This window comes from Rhopilema esculentum, chromosome 9 (genome assembly GCF_057945365.1).
Source record: "Rhopilema esculentum isolate cy_ngs chromosome 9, ASM5794536v1, whole genome shotgun sequence".
Classification (NCBI taxonomy): domain Eukaryota; kingdom Metazoa; phylum Cnidaria; class Scyphozoa; order Rhizostomeae; family Rhizostomatidae; genus Rhopilema; species Rhopilema esculentum.
The window spans coordinates 12,834,903-12,858,897 of NC_142823.1; the positions used below are offsets into that span (position 1 = coordinate 12,834,903).

The 23,995-nt window shown below is 36.9% G+C and overlaps 2 protein-coding genes and 1 pseudogene across 2 annotated transcripts in view; 2 read left to right on the forward strand and 1 right to left on the reverse strand.

Annotated features, from left to right (window-relative positions):
• The first annotated feature begins 1,716 nt into the window (after window positions 1-1,716).
• On the forward strand, window positions 1,717-7,100 carry LOC135693502 (uncharacterized). Its single transcript, XM_089110009.1, has 3 exons — window positions 1,717-1,845; window positions 1,994-2,101; window positions 3,647-7,100. The coding sequence occupies exons 1-3, from the start codon at window positions 1,717-1,719 to the stop codon at window positions 3,785-3,787; spliced, it is 378 nt and encodes a 125-aa protein (XP_088966135.1). The 3' UTR covers window positions 3,788-7,100.
• The window catches only part of LOC135694060 (52 kDa repressor of the inhibitor of the protein kinase-like), a 31,968-nt gene continuing 10,635 nt past the window's right edge, over window positions 2,663-23,995 (reverse strand). Inside the window, exon 2 of the mRNA XM_089109966.1 lies at window positions 2,663-23,867. The gene's annotated coding sequence lies outside the window, so the exon portion shown is untranslated. The remainder of the gene's footprint in view (window positions 23,868-23,995) is intronic.
• LOC148959734 (uncharacterized) lies at window positions 10,307-13,869 on the forward strand (annotated as a pseudogene).

Genomic DNA, 23,995 nt, shown 5'->3' on the forward strand with positions numbered 1-23,995 from the left:
ATTTGTTTTATAACAAGCTCAGACTTTGATTTACAACATTTTCTACAAACTGTTGCTTCGTTCAAAAATTGCTGCAGCAGTGTGAAGTCCTGTAATTTATAGCCATGGGCTTCCTCAATTGTTGGGGTTTTCAGTCCAAGATTTACCCGAGCACTTCTTGTAAGCTGTGGTATACTGTTTTCAAATTCGAAAAACGATGAATTGTCAAGTTTATGTTGGCTTCTGCTCGTTTTTTTGTCATCTGGGGTGCTATGATGGTGAAGTGCTAGCTCTATTTCACTTCGTTGATGGCTAGGCCCCGGCCGTGGCTCACCCGCTGCTTCATCCTCAGCCAACGAACTGCTAATGGTGAAACTTTCCAACTCTAGCTGTGAATTTAAACTATTTTCTGATTCTTTATTTCCTTTTCTATAAAAAACTTTCTTTCTTTTCTTTCGAGTTACAGATCTAAACTTTTTTCTCACCATGTAGGACTGTTGGAATAGCTTCGGCTTTTTCTTCCATTCTTTCAATTGAATTGAATTGAACTGAATTGTGGGTAGAAACGGACTGGACCTTTGGAATACTGGAGAGTGGATTTTTTCCGAAATACCTTGTGGGGTGCCTGAGAACTTCCGAAATTGTCACCCTAGCAACCAAACTTTTCGGTTGCTAAGCACACTAACTAATTGTTTGGGGCTTTTTCACCCTTTATGATTAGGATAATTTGAAAAAATTCTTTTCATACAAATTTTGAAGCATTAAAGTACTACTTGACATAAAAATCCCAGATTAGCAGTTTCTCACCAAGACCAGTATTTTTTACTGTTAATGACCATCTTAAAAGTATCGCTGTTAGACATGACTTTACACACTTGACATCTGGACTTCTTACAACACGAACTTCCCCTGTTATTGTGTCTCTTCTCCCTCCCACTTGTGAGCCTAGGCCTAACCAAGATTTCCTTAAGATTCTTACACATATAGAGATAACTGAGGCAAAAACCAGGGCTTTTCAATCCATGTATAATTTGAACATTTTGACGATTCCTTAGACATTTGGAATTACATACAGTTGAATGTATTCAATTACTAGGGTCTCCTCATCGTGGGAGGATTTACATATGATATTTATGCCTTTAACTATAGAACTATCTATGATAAGTTTGAATTTTTGGCACATATTTTTAAACATTTTATGGCTTGCAGAAATTTTCCTCTGTCAGAGAGGTCAGAAAATTGCTCAATACATTAGACAACGATGTACAGGTAAAGCTGTATACCTCCCAAGCATTATAACCTTGAATATTTTAAAGTCAAAAGTATCACTGGTATCAAATTGGTGCGACCTTTTCTTGAAAATTTTACAGACTTATGTCAGTATGTCATTATTTTGTCATAATCTGAGCGGTGATAAACTTTTAGAAGCCACAAAAAGCCTCAACAGAAACCACGAAACCACTTGTCTGCTGCAGTTCACCCTGGCATTGAAAAAACTCTGTTAATATCTGAATGCCAAATTGCTTCAAAATTTGTTTCCCGTATTGAAGACCAGCAGGTTTTGCTCAGAGCACTTTGTGTCTAAATTTACCTTCCTTCTTAAGAGCACCCCAATAGTTAAAAATCAGTCACCATAACGTATTCATGTCAATTGTGCTTCAAATCACTTTGAACATGTTTATTTGAAAGTCCTCTAAATTTACAAAATATTTATCTTAATTCTGACAATCCTTTTTTATGCAGCGCTACTTGACTGAAATGAGTGATGGGACCATTTTCTGCAAGCGAATGGAACTATTAAGAAAAGGAGGCATCAATAAGCTCCGAAAAGAACCAGATCAAGGCAGGCTTTTAAATAGTGACACTGTACGTATTTGCTTTTTTATACAGTTTTTTCAACAAAAGAGTATTTGAGAATGGATTTGCTTATTCTTTGATTGTGCCATAGCATACAGCCAACTTCAGTTTTTTCGATTAGTTTTTAGTTTTCTTTCATCGTTTTCCTTTAAATTAGATCGATGTTCTCCTTCAATACTGTGAAAGAGTGACGAAGGGGAGACTTTTCCTAGACATCCGAGAACGAAATCTAGTTTGCTTGCAAATGGATGTTTTTTTACCCGAGGTAAGGCTCTATTAGGTGTTCTATATGCAGCCTATTAACTCTTAGATGTGTTTAAACACTCGTTTACTACAATACTTTTGTTTAATACAAGCAAATTACATCATATTTTCAACTTTTTATCAACAAACTCATGAATACAATTTGACTTTTTCTGGAGAACGGCTATCCAGAACATGTTATTTCAGTTTACATTAAGGAGAAGATAGGAAATTTCTCGGCTGACGTAAAATTTGGTCCTCAAAAGTGCCCGGTCTATCTAAAACTACCCTGGATGGGTAACAGCTCCCTACGTTTTGAAAGCCAAATAAAACAGGCCATAACAAATTGTTTCTTCGCGGTTAACCCACGTGTTGTTTACAGTACAAAAAAGGCCCTTCCGTCCATTCAAAAGGACTGCGTTCCTGCCACAAAAAAAAGTTCTGTTGTGTATGAATTCACGTGCCAGTGTGATTCTGGCTACGTAGGACGCACCACCCAAAGATTGGAGGATAGGATAAAACAACACGTTCCATCTAATATTAGAAACAAAACACATCCCCAAAGAGAACAGCCACCTCGGTCTTGCAAATCCAAAATTACTAATAAGACCTGCGATTCTGCTATCGGGCAGCATTTGCTAGAAAACCCAGTTTGTGCAAAAAACTATAATGGCGACATGTTTCGGATTATTGGTAAAGCCCGATCGTCGTTCCACCTAGCAGTTTTAGAATCTATCTACATAAGCACGAAAAAACCGCTACTGTGTAGACAAAAGGAGTTCGTTTTCACCTTAGGACTCCATTGGTAACATTCTAATAGGCAAGCGGCACTGATTGGTCAACCTTTACAGTCATGTGCTCGTGTTTCTGATTGGCCTATTTCGATCCACAACTGGGTATATATATTTCTTAGCGTAGAGTTTTCGATCTATGTTCTGACGTTTTAAACTCTGAAGAGTGTCAGACGAAAAGCTTTAGTTTACTAAATGTTTGCTTTTTTCAAAGCTATAATTTGACTTTACTGGGTTTAAGAGTCTTATTTCAAGGGTGATGTTATCTACAAAAATTTGACTCCAGTACTACCCTGCTACTAAGAAACTCGTTTTGTAAATACAGTCTGGTTGGTTTTGTCATAGAAGAACAAAAAAGGCTGAATGATTTCTTATAATTACAGCAAGAATCTCATCAAATGTGCATGCATGTTTGAATAAAAACCATGAAATCTACTTTTATATTAACCAAATTTTATTAGATTTTCATATTTAAAGCCTAAATGGGTTATATTAAACCAATTTTTGGACAGATTTTTAGGCTTTGATTTCATAATGCTCTCCTATGTAAAGATAAAAAAGCCAATAATATTAACTACCCCAGATGCAAGCCAACCTGATTGGGTTTCAGACTGATTAGTTTCTTTTATATCAGGGTAGATGTGGTGCCATCTGGCAGGCTGTAGTTTTTTATAAGACAGTTTCCTAGTGGCGGGGTATTACTGTTTATTATCAGTTCTGTTTTGTCTTTCAATGATGATCGAGTTACCTTTTTCAACGCAGCTTTTCTTCTGTAGGTAACATCACTATTAGTCCATCTGGTTGAAGGAATACCAATGATATCTGCCAGAAGGATCTGCATCTCTCCTTCAATCGGTAGTGTAGTTGATAACACAACACTGATAGCTCCGGTTGAATTTTGGTGCATTGCTCTCTAACACTTTCCAGAACTGGCTTAATTTGTAAAAGTTTGTCATGGACTCTGTCCTCATATGTCATATTGTCAACAAAATGCAGATATTGCCTAAGCTTTTGATACCTTTTCAATGGCATAACATCAGCAATGGGAGCGTACCGCAGATTTTGTGACCAATACAAAAGGTAAGAGGGCAACTGAATGATTCCCATTTTCATTTGCATCCCATTCAGCTGCTCTATTTAATTTTTGTTGTGTTGATGGAACATCCTGACCTTTGGGTGCTGTATAGGTTTGTTTGCTCTGTGACCAGTTCTGTCAATTCATCAGTCCAGAAAATTTTGAAGTATTCCAGAGGCGTATTTGGTTCAATAATCCCCTCTCCGTCCATGAGCAAATTCAGGACCGTTTTCTTCTTCGTAAAAGCTAAGCTCTTCAACATCAGAATCTTTCAACATCTTGAACACAAATCTTTTTACCTTCATGTCTGGACATGTTTCTGCAAGGAGAAAAATTTGTATGGCTACACTTGATGGAAATGGGCCTACCATAAGCATAACATTCAGTTGAAGTGAATCAAGTTTATTGCGGGTAAATCTGGCAAAAACATACAGTTTTTGGGTGCAGCATAGTTGAAAAACTAAAAAAGAATAACATTGGAGCATAAATGATAAAACCTGATATTTCTGACCCTTATTTGGGAATGTTGCATATTTGCAACAAATAACCTCGGAAGCTCAGAACATAAAAACCGGCCTAGTGCTGAGAAAAAATAACAGAACATCTGTACAAGGAGTATAACTGCAGATAAATTTCATCATCATGATATATATTAGGAATTTGCGTAAATAAATAATAATAATAACAATAATAATAATAATGGTACAATCGATCATAGTGTGATCTACAAGTGTGGCTCTTCAACTCTAACATTAATAGCAAAGCCAAATTACAGGTTCAAAAGTTAACAACAGTTACATAATTATAAAAAAAAAGAAAAAATAATGTTTTTTAGTCCAATTTGTTGCTCGCTTTTTCAAATAAATGCTTCTTTAAGTTGGAAAAAAATGTCGTAAAGCTAGACTAAGATTTTATTGATCCAGGTAAGGCATTAAAGCACTTTGCAGCGGCATCTTCAAAAGTATCTGCTATTAGTGATGGCCTTATACAGGAGGCCTTATACGAGTTTTGTTACTACTTCGCAGTACTCTGTTACAAGTTTGCAGCTCGAGTTTATTAATTGTAGGCCAGTTAGTGTTGTGAATTGCCTTGAAAGTCAGTTTTAATAGGTTGAATTCCCGTCTTTCTGCAATTGGTAGCCAACCAAGTTTCAAGATATCTTCTTTATGGGCATAACATTTAAGTACGAAGCTTGCCACAGCCTTCTGTAGTTGCTGCAGTTTTTTCAACTGCTGTTGGCTCAAAGGAGAATAAACATAGTCGTTGGAATTAATTGTTGATAGAATCAATGATTCCGCTAATATTTTACGTGATTTGAAAGGTGTAAAATAAATGAAATCAAAAAGGCCAGTCAAACATACCTGAAATGCTCACTCTTCGATCATAGAAAAACTTTTGGCAGCGAAGCTAACTATAGAACAAAGCATAGCAACATGCTGTTGAGGCCTCAAACAATTCGATCAAGAAGCAGAAAAAGAGAATCAAAACGAGGCTTGAGAAAAATGCACAGAAAATAATTTGTTGCAAATCTGCAACAGTGTCAAATAAAGTCTGTTAGAGTGGCAAATAATGGAAAATTTATCAAGGTATAGTAATGAAACTGAAAAATTCAAAAGTATTCTTTGTTTCTTTTTCAGCTATATTGACCACTGCAAAATACGAAAACTGAGCTATGATAATGAGATTACCTGTACTATATTTGCAAAAAGGGGTTTTCTTTGAAAAAACCTGTAAGATTTCCTCAAAGCGAACTCCTAGACACTTACTTTCTGCTTGGTTGCCTAAAACTGTTAATTTTGTTACTGTTATCAAAGCATTTGTCAAAAGTCTTTGAGGCACGTTTTTCCTACTGCAAAGGACCTAATTTTGTATGCAATTTTGTAACATGTTGCAACTTTTTAGGTATCTATTTAGGTATCAACCATATAAATGTAGGTTACTATGTTCTAAATACAACAACTGGAAGAGTCATTACATCATGGAACGTCTATGCTCAACAAAAAGCATTAAAAGAAATCAATCTGCGAGACATAAAACCTCAAACAATTCCTGAAAATTCTAAAGATGAGCAAGCAGAAAAGCCATTGTTTGTGGAAGAGGGTTCCGAGTAATGTACAGATGACAGCGGTGAAAATGCCAAGATGCAAAATCTGACAACAGAAGTACCTATCCGACTATCAACTCACTACAAATATTTATTATGCCAATACTGTTGTACCATCAATTCTTAAAATGTATGAAGAAGCGATTCATTCACAAGATGCACAAAAATGGAAAGCTGCCATGGATAACAAGATAAAGACTCTCAAAGAAAACCATACATGGCACATAACGCCATTACTAGAATCGTGCACAGAAACAAAGGAATGGGTTTATACTTGAAAACGGAAAAAATTCAAGTGTTATGATGAGCTTCCCCTAAAACAAAAAACTGATTGGGACCAATAAAAAGGGGCCCTCGTAAATCATTATATACCAAAACAAGCCCGATGCTTCTATTATGCAGACCTTTACTCATGGAAACAAGGGACAACCGAATCTGCCGAAGGTTTTGGCCACGCAATCCACCAATGGGCAGGGTTGCCAGATTGCTGAAACAGTCTGTGACCAAAAGTTTCGTAGTTTCCGGCCAAATATTCTCGCTCTATTTTCGGCCAAATTCAACCAAAAAAATCGTTCAAACAGCCAAATTTCAGCCAAATTTACTACATTTCTATTTTTCATCGGTGTAATAAAATGAGATTATAATCTTTTTACGAAACTTTTCAACCAGAGAATTTTGACCAGGTGTTTTAAGTTGAAATTGCAAAGCAGTTTTCCAAAGGTGACTAGAATAATAGAGCAGATGGTGAAACCAATAAAAGGTGTTTGAAGTCATTGTAAAGTTCACATTTTTCTTCTTTAGTTTTGTGTTTTGAAAAAGTACTTTTTGTTCAGTAGTTTGTTAGTTGGAGCTGGAGAAGTGAGAGTAGCATCATGTCTAGAAAGTGGAAAGGGAGTTACGATAGTGGACGTAAATATAATAAGTCATGGGAAGATAATTTTTTTGGGTGTCAAAAGCAGCCGACGGCACTGAAAATCCATTTTGTAAGCTCTGTAGAACTTAAGTTGCACCGAGAGCATCCCGTTTGACTGATCACGAGAAGTCGAAAGCACATGTCAACAGAGTCAATTCAGCAAAAAATACTTTACCCATGCCATTTGCAAAAACTCAAAAACCGGGAGAAAAAACACAGAAGCTTGAGATAGAACTTGCTGTTGCTATTTCGTGCCATTGCTCCACAATATCTGGGAGAGTTTATGAAGAAGAATGGAAAAGGTTGTAACCTTGAACACTTGAAGCTCCATCGAACAAAATGCAGCAAGCTGATAACAAAGGTTATCTCTCCAGCCCTGCACGAAAACCTAAAATTTGAGGTATCAGAAAAAAGTATGCGATCTTGATCGATGAGTCCACTGATGTCTTTGCTGACAAACATCTCTGTGTGGTGATTCGCTATTTCAACAAGTCCAGAGCCACGATTGTGACTGATAATGGTGGCTTTCTTCCAGTGGTTGGGACAAAGAGACGAGGGCTTTTTGCACATCTAAAAGCATAGTTGGTGACAATGGGTCTCGAGATGTCAAACTGCATTGGTTTCGGGGGTGATGGAGCATCTGCTATGATCGGAGAACATGAATCGGTGTGGTCGAGAGTGAGGGCTGAGGCTCCTGGCTGCCAGCTAAACAGATGCATCTACTACTCTCTTGCCTTGTGCAAAGAGAAAGCCTTCCAGAAACTGCCGTCAAATCTTGGATACATCCTAGCTGAGATTCCTAAGTGGTTCAGCAAGAGTAGAATACTGAGGAAGGCATTTAAAGATCTGTTCAAGGCGATGGACCCTAATGAAGAGCGCAAAGGCACACCTCTTCCATTCCAGAAAACCTCTACGACGAGGTAGCTGGTTAGAGGCAAAGTTATATACAACATCCTGGTTAATTGGCAAGAATGAAAGGCCTACTTTGCATGCGCCTTGCCAACCACAAATGCTTCGAGTCGCTACAAAGCAAGGGAGATACTGGATATGTCCAACCCTATGAACTTGCTTTACTTTCATTTCATCTCCCCAATCGTAAAAGAGTTCGAGCGAGTAAACTCGTTTTTTCAAGCCACAGATGCCGATCCAGAGGAAATGGTCCAGGAGCTTACATTGCATCATAAAAGCTTGCAAGATAGACTCTTTGACAGACAGGGAGGAAGGCTGCCAATCGACAAAGTCGATCTTGGAGCAAAGTTCATGAGTTGAATTCATATGCAGACGCCAGTTCAAGGGAATCGACAGCAAAGTAAATGAAATGTGACAAAGATGTAGCGAGATGCTTGCAGAGGCTTTGAATCAAGTTGAGAAACGTCTGCCAAAGCCCACTGCTGTCTTTAAAGGTCTCAGCAGCCTTTCACCAGGCACGATCCTGAGCCCAACGTCACAAGTTGCCTTCAATGATCTTCCAATGCTGCACCTTCGAGCTGTCAATCAAGATGACATTGAGCAACAGTTTAGAAAAATATTACATGTTGCCTGGGTCGAGGAGTCTGTATTTGATGGTAGGATCCCAACAGACACAGTTAAATTCTGGTCGGGAGTATTGCAGTATAAGACTTTATCTGGATGTGTCCCCTTCCGTGAATTGGCAATTTACACATTGTCCTGTTTTTCGACACCAGTCAGCAATGCTGTGGTTGAAAGAGTTTTTTCCACTGTAACCAAAGTGCGAAATCGTCTTGGTTCTAAGATGCTTGATGCAATTATTCGGATTCGCACTCATCTACAGTTCCAAGGAAAGTGCTGCAAAGATTTCACAGTTACAAAGAACATGTTTGAACGCTTCACTTCACAGAACATGTACTCAAATGCAGATGATGAGCAAAATGAGGACTTAATGAGAGAAGATGACGAACTAACGCTTTTAAAATATGTTTGAATGATTTGATGTTTTGTTGAAAAGAAAGACTTGGATATTTTTTCACGTTCTGCGCAGAAATTAGGTGTTTTTTTTCTTTTTTGCAAGTTTTCTACTTACGGCCAAAATTCGGCCAACTTTTTTCGTATCGGCCAAAAATTTTTTTGACGGCCAAGGTCTTTACAAAACGGCCAAAATCGAAAAATTTGGCTGTCAAAACGGCCAAATGGCAACCCTGTCGATGGATGCGCCGCGCCTACGCTGTGATGCCAGTAGAACATCAAAACACCAAAACGGCCTCCGCCCCTCTTTAAAACGAATGGTTTTGATATCCGACCTAGCTTGTTTTGACAAAGCTATTGAGGTGGCGAAAAAGGAACTGCCCCAATGGAACAACATTTTTCTACCCCGAGTCAAAGTGCCACACCTGTAGCAACAATCGTTAGTGATAACACAAAGTTGACAGATTGATTAGACAGGTTAGAAAGCGCGGTGGAAAAGCTAACTTTTGCTCTAGCTAAATCCAAGCCCCCATCAGCACTACCAAATTTTGGGAGAAGGCAAAACTGGACAAGCAATCGTAACCTCAAAAGCAATGATGGGCGAGCAATATGTAATTTTTGAAGGAGACTGGGACACATCGAGCCTCGAGCTGTACTACTAAGAAGTTTGGTCTAAAGAAGTCAAAGAACTAGGTAACGCTGCTCACTTGTCACCAATGGGGTGTGATGTAGCTAATGGTAAATTCAAAAATCCCCATATGAACACTCAATGTAACAATGTAGATCAAACCAATCTATACCGATGTGTCACCTTCAATGCTAATGTCACAAATTATCAAACAGATATTTTTATCGATTCTGGATCAGGCATTACAATATTAAGTTCAGAATTGTTTAATCTTGTAAACAAACATTCTAAAACAGTATTAGAGTTGCAACCATGTAATATTGGAGCTACAACGCCTACTGGCAAAGATCTTCACGTTCTAGGTACAACCTCTGTAGAGTAAGACTTGGGTGAGTAAGACTTGGGTGATAGCATAGTACGTTGATTTTTACGTTGTCTGTGATTTCAAGTATTTGCTCTTGCTAGGAACAAACTTTCTCAAAAAGTGAAGCGCAAAGTTAGATTTAGGAAACATACAAATTAAGATAGGACAGCAGTATGTCCTTGTAAGTGTCCTTAAGGGCCCTCACCAAGTTCCTGTGTGTGTCTTTGAATCTTTGGAACTGCCTGCGCGTAGTGAAGCTGTTCTTGTAAGTGCACCATCCTCGTTGAACCAAAACAGGAGCTAGCTAGCAAAGAATCTTTACTTTTTCCTGCTTGTTGTAGTGCAAATGTTGATGACGTTCAAATCTCTGTTAGAATTGCACATACTAACAGTTTCCCAGTCAAAATATTTGCAGGAACTTGTCTAGGGATGGCAGAAATGATTGACAAAGGAAACATTGAAAAAGTCAAGAGTGAGTTGAATTCTAATTCTTCTACTTCTTGGATTGATAACATTGATTTATCAAATTGTAGTTTATCAGAATACGAGATGGTATCTTTGATTAAATCGTTGCTTGGATTAACAACTAATCTCAACTCATATTTACAACTAATCTGAGTCTGACTTCGGTAGAGCTCATTGTTTTACTCACAAGATCGATGCAGTTGAACACCCTCTATTCCGGCAACGACCTTATAGGATCCCTCAGAGAACTTCATATTGTTGATAAACATATACAGGATATGCTTAATAAAGGTATAATCCAAAAATTGAATATGTCCATGGTCATGGTCACATCCGTTAGTAATTGTTACCAAAAAAGATGGCTCTTCTTGCTTTTGTATTGATTTTAAAAAATTAACTTTAATAACTAAGAAACAGATATTTCTTATGCCACATATTGACGAAGTACTTGATCCTTTAGGTGACCCTTGCTATTTTACAACGTTTGATCTTGCTTCAGGATACTGGCAAACTCAAATGGATCCTAATGACATGGAAAAAACTGCCTTCTGTACTAGACAGGGTTATTTTTGAATTTAAGGTTATGCCTATGAGTCTTGTTTAACAAGCTTTACTTTTCAGAAAATGATGCAACTGGTTCTAAGTTGGTTCCCGTGGCAACGTTGTATGGTCTTTTCAGACGATGTTATAGTTTATTCAAAGTCATTTGAACAACATGTTAGAAATTTGCGATCTGTTTTTGACCGTTTTTGTACTGAAGGTCTCAAACTTAAACCACAGAAATGTCATTTCTGCGAGAAGTACATTATTTAGGTCATGATGTGGGTAAGGATGGCATTAAACCTAAACCGGATAAGATCGCTATTACATTAAGAACTACCCCGCACCTAAGAATTGTAACAAGATCCGTAGTTCTGTAGCATTGGTTTCGTACAATCGCGGTTTTATTAGACAATCAGTGTCGCGACCGGTGTGTGTGTGGAGGTGTCACACCTCCTCAATAACCCTTATTAAATGACAAAATGATATCATCTATGTCTAAAATGGCTGGCTTCAGTTATTGATTTAGAAACTGGCCTTCTTATTGATTTCGTGGTCCTGTCAAATTTTTGTATAAAATGCAAGATCGCAGAAGATGCAGAGCAAATTAAAGAGTAGGCAGAAAAGTATGGAACAAATTGCTCAAAAAACTTCAATGGATCTTCAAATGCAATAAAGATGGAATGTGCAAAGAGACTGTGGAGAAGGTCAATAGAGAAAGACAAATTGCGCTGTGTTACCATGCTCTGTGATGGGAACAGCAAATCATTCAAGGCTGTATCAGATTTGCATGTGTATGGAAAGGAAAAGCAGATAACAAAGGAGGAGTGTATAAACCATGTCTCTAAAAGGATGGGCACTGCTCTAAGAAAGTGATACTTTAAAGGCAGAGAGAGGGCAGTCGAATCTCTGGCAAAGGAAAGGTGCCAAAGGACATGGTGCTAAGAATACAAAATTGTTATGGCAAAACTGCCAAGGAACACTCAAATCATGTGCCACTTCTGAAGAAACGGATTTTTGCAATTCTTTGTATGCAAACCCAAAGCATAATCATTGTCCCCCTGGTGCTACATCTTGGTGTTTCTGGCAGAGAGACCTTGCAAAATGCAACAGCCCTGGAAGTCACAAGGTCATGCTACATTGTCATCAGATGTAGTAAAGAAAATGGTTCCAGTTTTTCAACGCCTTGCTAATGAAGATTTACTGAAAAGATCTTCCTGTGAATCAAAGCAAAATAGCAATGAATCTTTTCACAGTGTTGTTTGAAGAATTTGCTCTAAAATTATTTATGTTGGAAGGCATATGCTGGAAACAGCTGTATCAATGGCAGCTTGCAAGTTTTCAATACGAGCAACATTTAAAACAGTTAGGCATAAAGGCTGGAGTGCATACAAGAAAATCATCAGCCATTAAATTAGTGCAAAGGTTGGAAATAGCAAGAAAAACTTCCAATGATATAGCTAAAACAAGAAGAAGTTGATTGGAATAAAAAGTAACCGCAAAAAAGGTTTAGAAGAAAAAGCAAGAGGGAGACACATTCTGCCAGTGACTTTTTATGAACAATGGCAACCATTTATTATTTTTTCATGTTTTTGCTGCTGCAATGATAGTGATCTAGATCAAAAAATGTAGCAAGAAGCTTGAACAAAAACTGAAATATCTTAACAGTTCAGAAATCTTAAAGAAAATGAACTTTTGACAACTTGTTACTAGTTTTGCTTTGTTTTTTGCATTCAGATTTTTTAAATAGTCATTTTGTCAGGATCTGTTTTATGCGTAACTGTCTGACTAGGTCACTTCTTCATTTCATGACAGTTTCACCTATTTAGTCTATATATCAATTTACTCACTATAAGCTGATTAATGCAATGAAGATGTCTGTTTTCAAATATTTTCAAAAATAACTGTCAAACATTGTTCTATAGAATTGTCACAGTTTTAAAATTTAAAGGCATGCAGTCTACTATGCTGCTGAATTTTCAAGATATGTGGCGTAAGCCAACTCCTAATTGCAAAGATGTACTGAAGCACTTCCACTTTATGCGGCAGTGTATGTGTGCTTGATCAGTACCATAAGGTTGGGCAAAGTCAGGGCATTGCTTTTTTTCAGCTTTGATGCAATGCGACTGTAGAGCTATAAAAGATTGAAAAGTTAAGCCATGTTTTGCATCAACAGGTTAGGTTCTTTAAGTTTGATTCAGTTTCACACTCAGGGAAGCTCGTTTTTGTCATTATCGTCATATTATAAGAAACATTAATAAGATTATAAATCAACAGAGGGAAGTTTACTCTGTATTATCATTAAAAGATGAGGTAATTTGCGTTGACACTGGCCTAACAAATTAGGATATATTCTTTATCATTGTAAATTATGTAAGACGGTTTGCACGTGATGGCTGAAAGATGACAAAGTTTGGTTGAAGGATCAGGTTTTTATAACCCTAATGAAAGTACAACAGCTTTTTCACTGTAGCACTTCAACGATCAGTAATATAATACTGACACTTGTTCATGTACGCTGCAAGCTGCTTTATGATTTTATTAGGGCTGTTGAAAAACTGTGCCATCAAGGGAAAAGAACAGATCCTCTATGCCTGAATCATTTTCATTTTTTGGCCATTGTAAAATGATAATTGACTGCACAGATATTGAGGTTGCTGCCCCTGGCTCGATGAGTGGACAGAAACTGATCTGTTCAAGATACAGAGGAATGAACTCATTGGGGTTGCATCAAATGCTGTCATTACTTATGTAAGCACACTGTTTCCTGGCTCAACAACTGATGAAGCCATTGTTGAGAAATCTGGAGTGCTACATCATTTTGAAGCAGGAGATATTATACTAGCAGATAAGGGGTTTTTAATATCAGATATTCTTCTGCCAGGTGTTTCCGTGAACTTCCCCCATTCTTATATAATGGAAAGTTTCATTCAAGTGAAATAAAGCTCACAAAAACAAATGCAAGATGCAGAATTCACTTTGAATGAGGAAACACAAGGCTTAAAGTGCTACTGACATGAAAAATGAAAAAAAATAAAAAAACATTTTTATTGCCTAATCCTATCAAGCTAAGAGCGCTGAATCGAATGCTATAGTTTTTTCTTGCATATCTTTTCTTTAATGCACTTATTTCAAGCTCCAAAGTACGGATTTTCGTTAGTTTTTGTTCGAATAAAAAAACGCAACCAAAGAGGAATTTCAGGAATTCATGACGTATTCTGGTGTGTTAGTGCAACAACGATGTCAGATTATCGCCTGCATTTGAAAGGTGGCAGACATGGAGGATAGAAAAAAAACGACCTAAAGGGGGCAAATATTGCTGTGCTGGTGCACCGAACGATACTAGCTGTAAGAATAATAGCCATACTCCTGGAATTTCTATGCATGTGTTCCCGAAAGATGAAAAACAGCGTCGATTATGGGTGCAATTTGTAAGAAGACACAGGGCTGGTTTCACTCCGTCGTCTTCGTCCGCTCTGTGTTCTATTCGTTTCAAACCTATTAATTTTGTAAGACGCGTAGACATCACTTTGGAAAGTACTTCTACTGGCATTACCAGACAGCGCAGACTTGAAATTGGTGCTGTTCCTTCAATTGATGCGGCAGGAAGCCCCCCTGAATCACTTCCCTCAAAGCGTCAGCAAAGGCACCTCAAGAGAAAAGTATGTAGGACACCACTGTTCTCTACTGTAAATGGGGGTTGTAATTATCCACCCCTCAATTTTGCAAAAATACATATGGTCAACATAACTTTTTTTAAAATTGAAGAAAAGTTGTTGAGGGGTAGGGTGTACACATACTTTCTATTATTTACGAATAAAAGAATAGCAGACAGTGCATGATAATAGACAGTGACTCATTATATATTTTCCCAGTGACACAAACAAGGGTTGTTAATGCTTACAAAAAATTTCACTAAGGAACTTCCCAGCTTGATTGGTTATAGAAGCCAAACAATAAAATTTTGTGTAACGTTGTCTCTCAAAGACAGTGTTTTCCATGACCACCATGGAAGGCTTTTGCGTGTCTGCAGGAAAAATTATAAAATGCTATTGCTGTCTAATAATTAAAACATCATGTGTACGGAAATAGGGTTGTCTTTGCACCTTTACTTATTTTCCAGTTATGCGTCAAAGAACTGGGTGGCTTGCAAGAATGGAAATGATGGCTTGCAAGAAAGCTGGAAGGCTTCATTACAAACACTTGCATTGACCATCACAGCAAAGTTTTCGGAGCAGCTGAGCTGGCGTTCTGGAAACCTTGAAAAATCCAGATGGATGGATCTCATCCATCCAACAAAATTCAACGAAAGAAGAAACGCGACAGCTAATGAGCAAAAAGCTTTGATTGTAGAGCCGCACAAATTGTACCCATTTGCAGTTCAAGATGTGATAGCAACAGAAAATAATCTGTCTGTCCTTTATAATAGCAGTGAGATATCACTCCTTTTGCAGAAAGTTGTTCGAGAACGGGATACAATCCATGCAGCCAGAAAGGAACGCCAAGCACGGCTTCAACAAAAAGTTGAAGAGGCTAGCAACAAAACAGTCGAAAAAACAGTTAACGTGGGTGAATCCATTGATGCAATTGATGTAGAGGAAAGTGACGAATTTGAATTGGAACCAAATTTGGACATAGAAATTGATTCTGTAAAAGAGGGCTCACCAAGTATTCAAGATCTCTTATCTGTTATCAAGAAGGCAACACTTGAGGAGGCTCTTCCTCGGGCAATGGCACTGCTAGAGCTTGCAGCTACAACTCCACTTACCAGTGTCCATTGCGAGAGGATTTTTAGTCGAATGAAGCGAGTTGTAGCACCTTCAAGGTCAAGTATGCAACAATTTCGCAACTGTTTCAATCGTGGATTTCAGTTCAATGTATTTGTTGTAATTCACAATCTTTTATTTAGTTAAAAGTGGGGAGGTCATGGCCTCCCTGCCCTCATCCCAGTTGCGTGGGCTCTGCATATGATCTGTCTAAAATTGTCCTAACCTTTCCTGGACATGTCAAGTAAATACATCAAACGGTTAATATCTAGCAATGATTCTTGGATTTTCTGAGTTTTATTTTAATGCACTTTGTTTAAAAATTTTCTTGTTTGTTTCCTTTCATTTGTCAAATAATGGCTGGTATGTATGAAGCTCGGCAGGAATGAGAAATATAAACCTCATTCATGTAGGCAATTCAAGTCTGGCTACCGCAATGCGAAGTAAACATCTTGAGGATGGTCCATTTCTTGCTCACAAAACTTCTTCTTGTCAATTTTCTTCACGCTGTTAAATATGGTTTCATAAATAAAGCAAACCTTCGAAATGAAATAGTTTCCCCTGTTCTTTCTTCGTGTTACTTACTCGTTTAAGGTGTACAATTTGCAACAATGCAGTCATTTGACATTATTTTATAGATACCCAAAAAGTCGCTCAAAAGGAAATTTTATTGTGGTAAATTGACACCAGTCTCTCACCGAAAGAATTTCAACCGGTCTTCCTCCAGTGTTTTCCCTCCAAAACTTACCTCCAGCAAGTAAAACAATATGAGTGCACACTCTAGCGTTTTTATATTCCTATCCCTGTGATGCCCACACAATTCTGCCTTTCCTTAAGTAATACCAAAATTTTCTTTTCCAACTAAAGCACAAAAACTAGACTTTTTGAAATTTCATAACTTTCCTCGTACTTGAGATATTGAGCTGAAATTGCAAAAATTATTTTAAATCTCGCTTTCCAAGATAGGCAAAGAGTTTATAATAAATCTAAATTTTGACTGACCAAAATAACAAAGGAGGGGAACTTTGTGGTTACTCAAAATGTTTAAGTCCTGGTTATGGTATTGCAAACTACACTGAAGGATACAGACACCTTGCTACTGAATATCTTAAATTCAAACATAACAAATTTAACTTTTGTGTGAAAATTGGCCATAGACAATATCGAAACGGAATCTGTTGCTGTTGAAAGTTTAAGACTAAACATGTTTGAAGCAGACTTGCGTTTGTTCAACTATTGAGTGAGAGGCGTGTCTTTGTTGAACAAGGCGTAAAAACATTTTTCCTTTATTGGTATTCCTCTCATTTTGTTTCAATTTTTTGCTTGAATTTTGAGGAAAAAAAGAAAAATTGCGACAGAATTCAGAACAAACTGTAGCCAAACAAGCTCAAAAGAAGGAAAAGAAATGAAAAATATAGGATAACATCAGGCAGTGTAAGAGGCAAAAGCTTAATAATTAACATTCCATCAGTTTGTTACCTGTAGTTACTTGTCCTCAGGATTTAATTGGAAAAGAATTTGCCAACACTTTGATGGAAAACAAAAATTTTGATATGTAATATCAAGGTGTCTGATTATGCGTCCTGTCACCATCAATTGTACTGAGGATCTAATTAGCCCCAAGGAGACATTTAGAAGTGATAACTTGATTACTGTTACTTCAAATTATGATATATATAATATATATATATATATATATATATATATATTAAATAAAATATATATTAACTCATTCACTCCCACTATAGTCATCGTCTGCTAACGATTTGCAAACAATAGCGCCTGTAGTTGTCACACATTTTCTTCAGTAGTACTACAATAGCAACTACAGTCGACATTGCAAAACAATGGTATTTTGACGAAAACCATTTTTGATTGGCCAATTCAAATTTGATAGTCAGTTAGGCACATGATAAAGCATTGTTTGAAAACAATGAAAACATTAGGTGCCCATACTTAAAAAACTTTAAAACATGTTCAAAGTAGATGTTTGATTTTTTTATATTGAAGAGACAATTTTGTTTAGTTTGCTTCACCAGTTAGTCCAGCGAAATCCCTTGGTGAAGATGCAAGTGAGATTGATTTCCAGACAACGATTGGTATCCATCAACTATCGAAGAAGTCAAACTTTATCTGGGATTCAGAGTTTATATGAGCATTGTGAACTCCGTCATTTGGGCAATATTGGAGGAAAGAATCAGTATTTGGAAATTCCTTTATTTCAAATCTGATCTCGAGCAATAGATCTCAAAAAATTAATGAATACTTTCATGTTGCTGATAGGACAACGATGCCACCCAAAAATTTGCCAGACTTTGATAAACTCTTTAGTTGGACCTGCCTTGAAGCTGTTCGCAAAAATTGTTTGAAAGCATATAACCCACATAAATGTTTTGCTATTGATGAGGCAATGATAAAGTTTAGTGGGCGTTCCAGCTTGAATCAGTATTTGCCTGCCAAACCAACAAAATACCACATCAAAGTGTGGATTAGGGCAGACTCACTGAATTGGTTCTGTAACAAATATTTTGTTTATACAGGAAAACCCACAGGCAAAGAGTCAGAGAAAAATCTTGGTCAAAAAGTGGTGAAGCAGCTGACCGAAAATATGGAAAAAAGGGACATCATGGTTACACCAATAACTATTTTACCACTGGAGAGTTGAGGTTGCAGGTGTGGAGGAACGTTTTGAAAAGGGAGTTTATTTGTGTGGCACGATGAAGTCAAATGCCAAAGGACTTCTCCAAGAAGTTAAGGGAAAGAAAATCTGCAAGGAAGCTTGATCTTACATTCAATTTCAGAAAAGGGGATCGGCTTTATCAGCCGTGGCATGGCGAGAGAAAAAGTCACAAAAGCCAGTGAGGATTCTCTCAGGCAATGTTTACCGGTCTGCCAAAATTTCATATGTCATTCGAAAGAAGGATGGAACAAGAGTTGCAGTTATGTGTTCAATCCAAGTTTAGAACTATAACCAATTTTGAATGCTGTAGTTCGCAATGACCAGATAAGGACACAGTATCGTCGCTGCAATTGTTGGTGGACATATATTTTATGCACCTAAATTAACTAAAGAAGGTGCTAATGGACTATTTGCTAAGCAAGAGAATTGACCAAAAAAGAAAACTTTCCTTCTATTAGCTAGCAGTAGTCTCATTCCTAAAGAAAATTATTTCATATATATTTTATTGTCGTATGTTGGCTCAATAGATTGAAGGCGATCTACTTTTGCTTTTAGACCTGGTTTTAGATCTTGACGAACGAGAAAGGTGTTAAGGCAGGTTTGGCAAATTGATTTCCTTTCTTGAGATTTGGTCAAGTGATGGCTGTCAGTGCCTCAGTAGTTTTAGGCTCGTAAACAATATGGCGATGACAAGGCTACAAATTTTGATTCCCATTTTTATTAAGCGATGGTTAAAAAAAAGGAATGAAGACTCGTAAGCAAATTAGATTTTGGGTAAGGAAAATATAAGCAGAGAGATGTGAAAAGGGAGAGTATCATCAGCTTGTCAGAGAGATGAAACCTTTCGACAAGGAATATTTCTTGCAACATTTTGGGATGAGCCCTGATCGTTTTGAGGAACTTTTGAAGTATGTTGCCCCTGAAATAACAAAGTTTTCACCCAGAAGAAAGCCAATTGGTCCTAGTGATAGACTTTGTGTGACATTATGAGAGCTCGTGTTTCTGGAGAGCGGATGTGTTTCTGAGAGCTCCGCAAAATTTGATCATATGATCTCATTTAAATCAAATTTATCTATATTACTTATCCGTTTAATTAATAACACACTGAGGCATGGTAAACTTTAAAGGAAATATATTCGACTTTTTTTGAAATTATACCACAACGCATTATGGCTAGCAAAGTAGCAAAGAAAACCAAGAACATGGATGTTACTATAAACTGGAAGAAACTGGAAAATCAACTGACGATTGGCTTGATATGGTTATCAGCCTTATAAATGATATAAAAGTTGAAAACAAAGAAATTTTCCAGAAAAAAGAGAAATGGTTAGACAAATTTGAAAAATTGATTGAGTTTATTAACAAACAGTTTGAGAATCACAAGGCCATCACAGAGTCACTCATCAAGCGCAACACTAAATTAGAAGAGTGCAACGCTAACCTCACAAAACAAGTCAACGACCTTAATGGGCAAATACAATCTCTTCGTCAAGATCATAATGACCTTGAACAGTATGGACGCCGCGAAACAATCAAAATCGGAGGAATTCCTAGGGAAAAGGACAAAGACACTATAGACCTGGTCCTAGAAGTTGGCAAGGCATTGGGCATCTCGGTAGACGAACCAGGCATGCCATCGTATCAGCTCAAGGGAAGACACAGCAATAATTTGCAGATTTGCCTCGAGAAAAATGAAAGTAAACTTTATGAGCAACAGAAAGAAACAGACAGACGCGCCATTCGAAAAAAAAGATCTGGGTTTTAAATCCAACAAAGACAAAAAGGTCGAAGTCTTCATCAATGAGTCGTTGACACCAAGTGCCGTTGACACCATTGCGCCGTTGACACTGACAATGAGCCGTTGACACCAAGAAACAAACTCCTTTTGAAGAAAGCTCGGGACCGGAAAAAAGAATTAGGTTGGAAAAATGTTTGGACAAGAAACGGGACCATTTACGCAAGGAAAGAAAAAGACATAAACTTTGTGCGAATTAAAGAAGAACAAGACATTTTCTCAAAAAAAATCAAATCAAATTTTCGCAAAAAATCAACCTGACAGCATGACAAGTTGCATTTCATGTCCAACCTGTGACAAAATTATTTTGGACACTTTTGATAACTCGATATGCTGCGACCTGTGTAATTTTTGGATTCACTTTAAATACAGCGGATTGTCCAAAAAACAGTTTCTATTACTTGGAAACAATAACTCCCTGTGGTTTTGTAAACAATGCGCTAAAGAAACATATCCCTTCCACGGACTCGACAATAAACAATTCCGTGATTTCATTTGTGAATCACAAGTGGAATGCAAGGAGCCTTTTGTGGATTTCCACAAACAACTATCGTTCAAAACAAGTTGCTCTGTTTGCTCACGACAAGTAACTAATTTGTCTAAAAGCCTTCCGTGTCGCCATTGTCAAAGTTTTATACACAAAAAGTGTGGACGCCTTCCAAACTGGCAACTTCACGACATCCGAGCGATTTTAGAAAATTGGCACTGCTCATCTTGCTGTGAAAAAATATTTCCTTTTTACTCTTTAAATATTTTTGAAATAATTGCTGAAGGATTCAACTCCAATGAAACTTGTCCATGTGCTACTATCATGCAAGAGCTAACTGAACTAGAACTTACCGAAACAGTTACAGAACTTGACTTCAACAGACTTAAGTTAAACACTGCTCATCCTAATTCAAACAATGATATCGATGAAAACATAAATCTCAAATGTAACTTTCAATACTACTCCACACATGAATTTCATAAGTTACAACGAAAGCTAAAAGCATTTAGAAACATGCCTTTTAGTATGATGCATACAAACATTCGCTCGTTGAATGAAAATATCAACAACTTATAAATTCTTCAAACAACACTAGGACATAGCTTTGATATTATAGCCCTTTCAGAAGCTTGGATCTCCAAAGAAAACGAAAGTACAATTGAAAACCTACACTTAAATGGCTATCAAAAATTTCATGGTACTCCTGGCAATAGTCTAAAGGGTGGCTGTGGCTTCTTTGTTACCGAAGGTATTACATTTTTACCCAGGGAGGACCTAGACTACTCTTTTATAGGAAAAGATTGCGAATTTGAAGCAAACTGGATAGAAATTACCAACTCACCAAAGTCAAATTACGTGATTGGCGTTATATATCGTCACCCAAGAAAAAAACAACAGGATAAATTCATTGAATACTTAACAAACACAGTATTATGCAAGATCATAAAGGAAAACAAAATCGCATTTATTACTGGTGACTTTAATATAGACCTGCTTCGGTATGATACAGAAGCATATACAGACAACTTCTTGAATCTCTTACTATCAAATTTTTTCCAACCTCACATAATTCAGCCGTCTAAAATTGCTGGTAATCAAAGACCTACTCTGATCGATAATATTTTTCTGAACCCATTAGAATTTGAGACCTTTAGCGGTAATCTGATCTCTAAAATAACAGATCATATGCCTAACTTCATATTCTGTCAAAACCTAAATGTTAAATTCTCTAAGGGTAGGAAAAGTTTTTATCGTGATTACAATAACTTTGATGCTGACTCATACATATCAGACCTAAGACAGGTGGACCTTGTAAAATTAATAAATGCTGAAAATAATCCAAATGCAAAATTTAATGTCTTTCAGGATACACTGTTAAATATTATCAATAAACACGCCCCCTTAAAGAGATCCCTAAGAAAATGCATAAAATGAGAAATAAACCCTGGATTACAACTCGTATTCTTAAATCAATCTCAGTGAAAAATAGATATTACTCAAAATTTTTGAAAACGAAAGATCCCTCATGCTACCAAAAATATAAAGGATATAGCAAATCATCTGATAACAAAAAGCAAAAAAATCTATTACATTTCCTATTTTGACAAATTCAAAAAAAGTTCAAAAAAGGTTTGGTCTGGCATTAATGATATCATTCAAAAACAGAAAAAGCACTCCAATGACCTTTGCCTTTCAATTAATGGTAAATTGACCACTAATCATAAAATCATAGCAAACTGTTTCAACGAATATTTTACAACTGTTGCACAAAGAATAGTTGACAAAATGTAACCCCCCACCAAGAAGTTTAAAGATTATCTTAAAACACTAAACCCAAGAAGCTTTTTTATTCAACCCGTTACACGTCAAGAAATTAATGACTTAGTTGCCAACTTAGACAAAACTAAAGCCAATGACTCATATGATCTACCCGTAAAACTCATTAGACTAGTAAGGTACACAATTTCATTGCCTTTCTCTTTAATAGCTAACTCAACATTTGAAAAAGTAATTTTTCCAGAGAAATTGAAATTTGCGAAAGTGACACCAATACACAAGGGGAAATCAAAACTTGAACTTACTAACTATAGACCTATCTCAATCCTACCATTCTTTAGTAAACTTCTAGAGAAGGCAATGCACTCTTGTTTGGTTAACTTTTTAGACAAGTACAGAATAATTTTCAGGCATCAATTTGGATTTCAAAAAAATAAATCAACAACATTGGCAATCTTAGATCTCTGCACAAAGCCAGTTGAAAACATTGAAGGAAAACGTTTTTCATGTTGTATCTTTCTAGACTTCTCTAAAGCCTTTGATACAGTCAATCATGGTATTCTGCTAGATAAGCATCATAGGAGTCAATAGAAGGTTTTTCCAATTTCCTTTTTCTGGAGTTTGATTTGGGTCTGCTACCTCCTACTGGCGTGGCTGTAATGCTGGCAGGACTCTTCAATTTTGAGGTTGCTGGTAGTTGGCCTATTTGTGTTTATCTTTTATGAAAGTCAACTGATCAAACATTTTACATTTCAGTAGTTTTCTGGCTGCAGCTCCAGAACGTGTCATCAGTTCCTTTTTTTGATATCCTCTGGTAAATCAGAATTCCAAATTTATTTTTTAGCGACAAAATAGCTGAGAGTCTAGTTGAAATGTGTTACTTAACAATGTTTTTAGAATTATATTTATATGAATATTTGTTTACAACACCATACCTGCCGTAAAAGCTCTATTAGAAAAGGGCTAAATGAAAAGTCAAAATGGCAACTATGTGCATCTAGTTTCAAGTTAAAGTCGTAGTTTTTCACTTTTGCAACATGGAACACATCCAAGTGATGCTTTGTTTTTTTCTTTCTGTCCGGATAAATTTAACGACTGGTCCATGACGATTTGTGACCAAAGTATTGTACAACAAATGATCACTATCTAACAGCTGGAAACATTGTTTTATACCTTCAAGTTCCATGTTATTTGCACCACCAACTTCATTACTCTTGAAAGATGGATTTTTGTACAGACACATTAGGCATGATTCAAAAACTAGAAATGTTCGCTCATTCCATCCAACTGGCGTAGTATTTATAGACTCAACATATTCTTCTGATGCTGAAGATTCATTTGGTACCCACTCATGGCTATCTGAAGATGACATTCTCTCCGGGCTTGCTTCTGGACTCAAATTGGTAATCACAGCTCTGACAGGAAGCTGCCGTTCAACTGAATGCATGCATCTTTTGTCCTGTGCTCTGTCTTGGTATCTAGAATAGAAATACAGTGGATCAAATCTAGAGAATTTTGATTGTAGCTGAAGTTCCTAACAATGGTTTCTTTTGACAGTTCTACTTACTAAGAGCATTTGATATTTTTTGATATTTTTGCTGCTTTC

Excerpts from the sequence above, each read along its gene's own strand:
- LOC135693502 (XM_089110009.1), top strand. The coding sequence starts at position 1,717 with ATGCAGCGCTACTTGACTGAAATGAGTGATGGGACCATTTTCTGCAAG. Across the intron at positions 1,846-1,993 it reads GGCTTTTAAATAGTGACACT|ATCGATGTTCTCCTTCAATA; the intron begins GTACGTATTTGC and ends CCTTTAAATTAG. Across the intron at positions 2,102-3,646 it reads TGGATGTTTTTTTACCCGAG|GTAACATCACTATTAGTCCA; the intron begins GTAAGGCTCTAT and ends TTTCTTCTGTAG.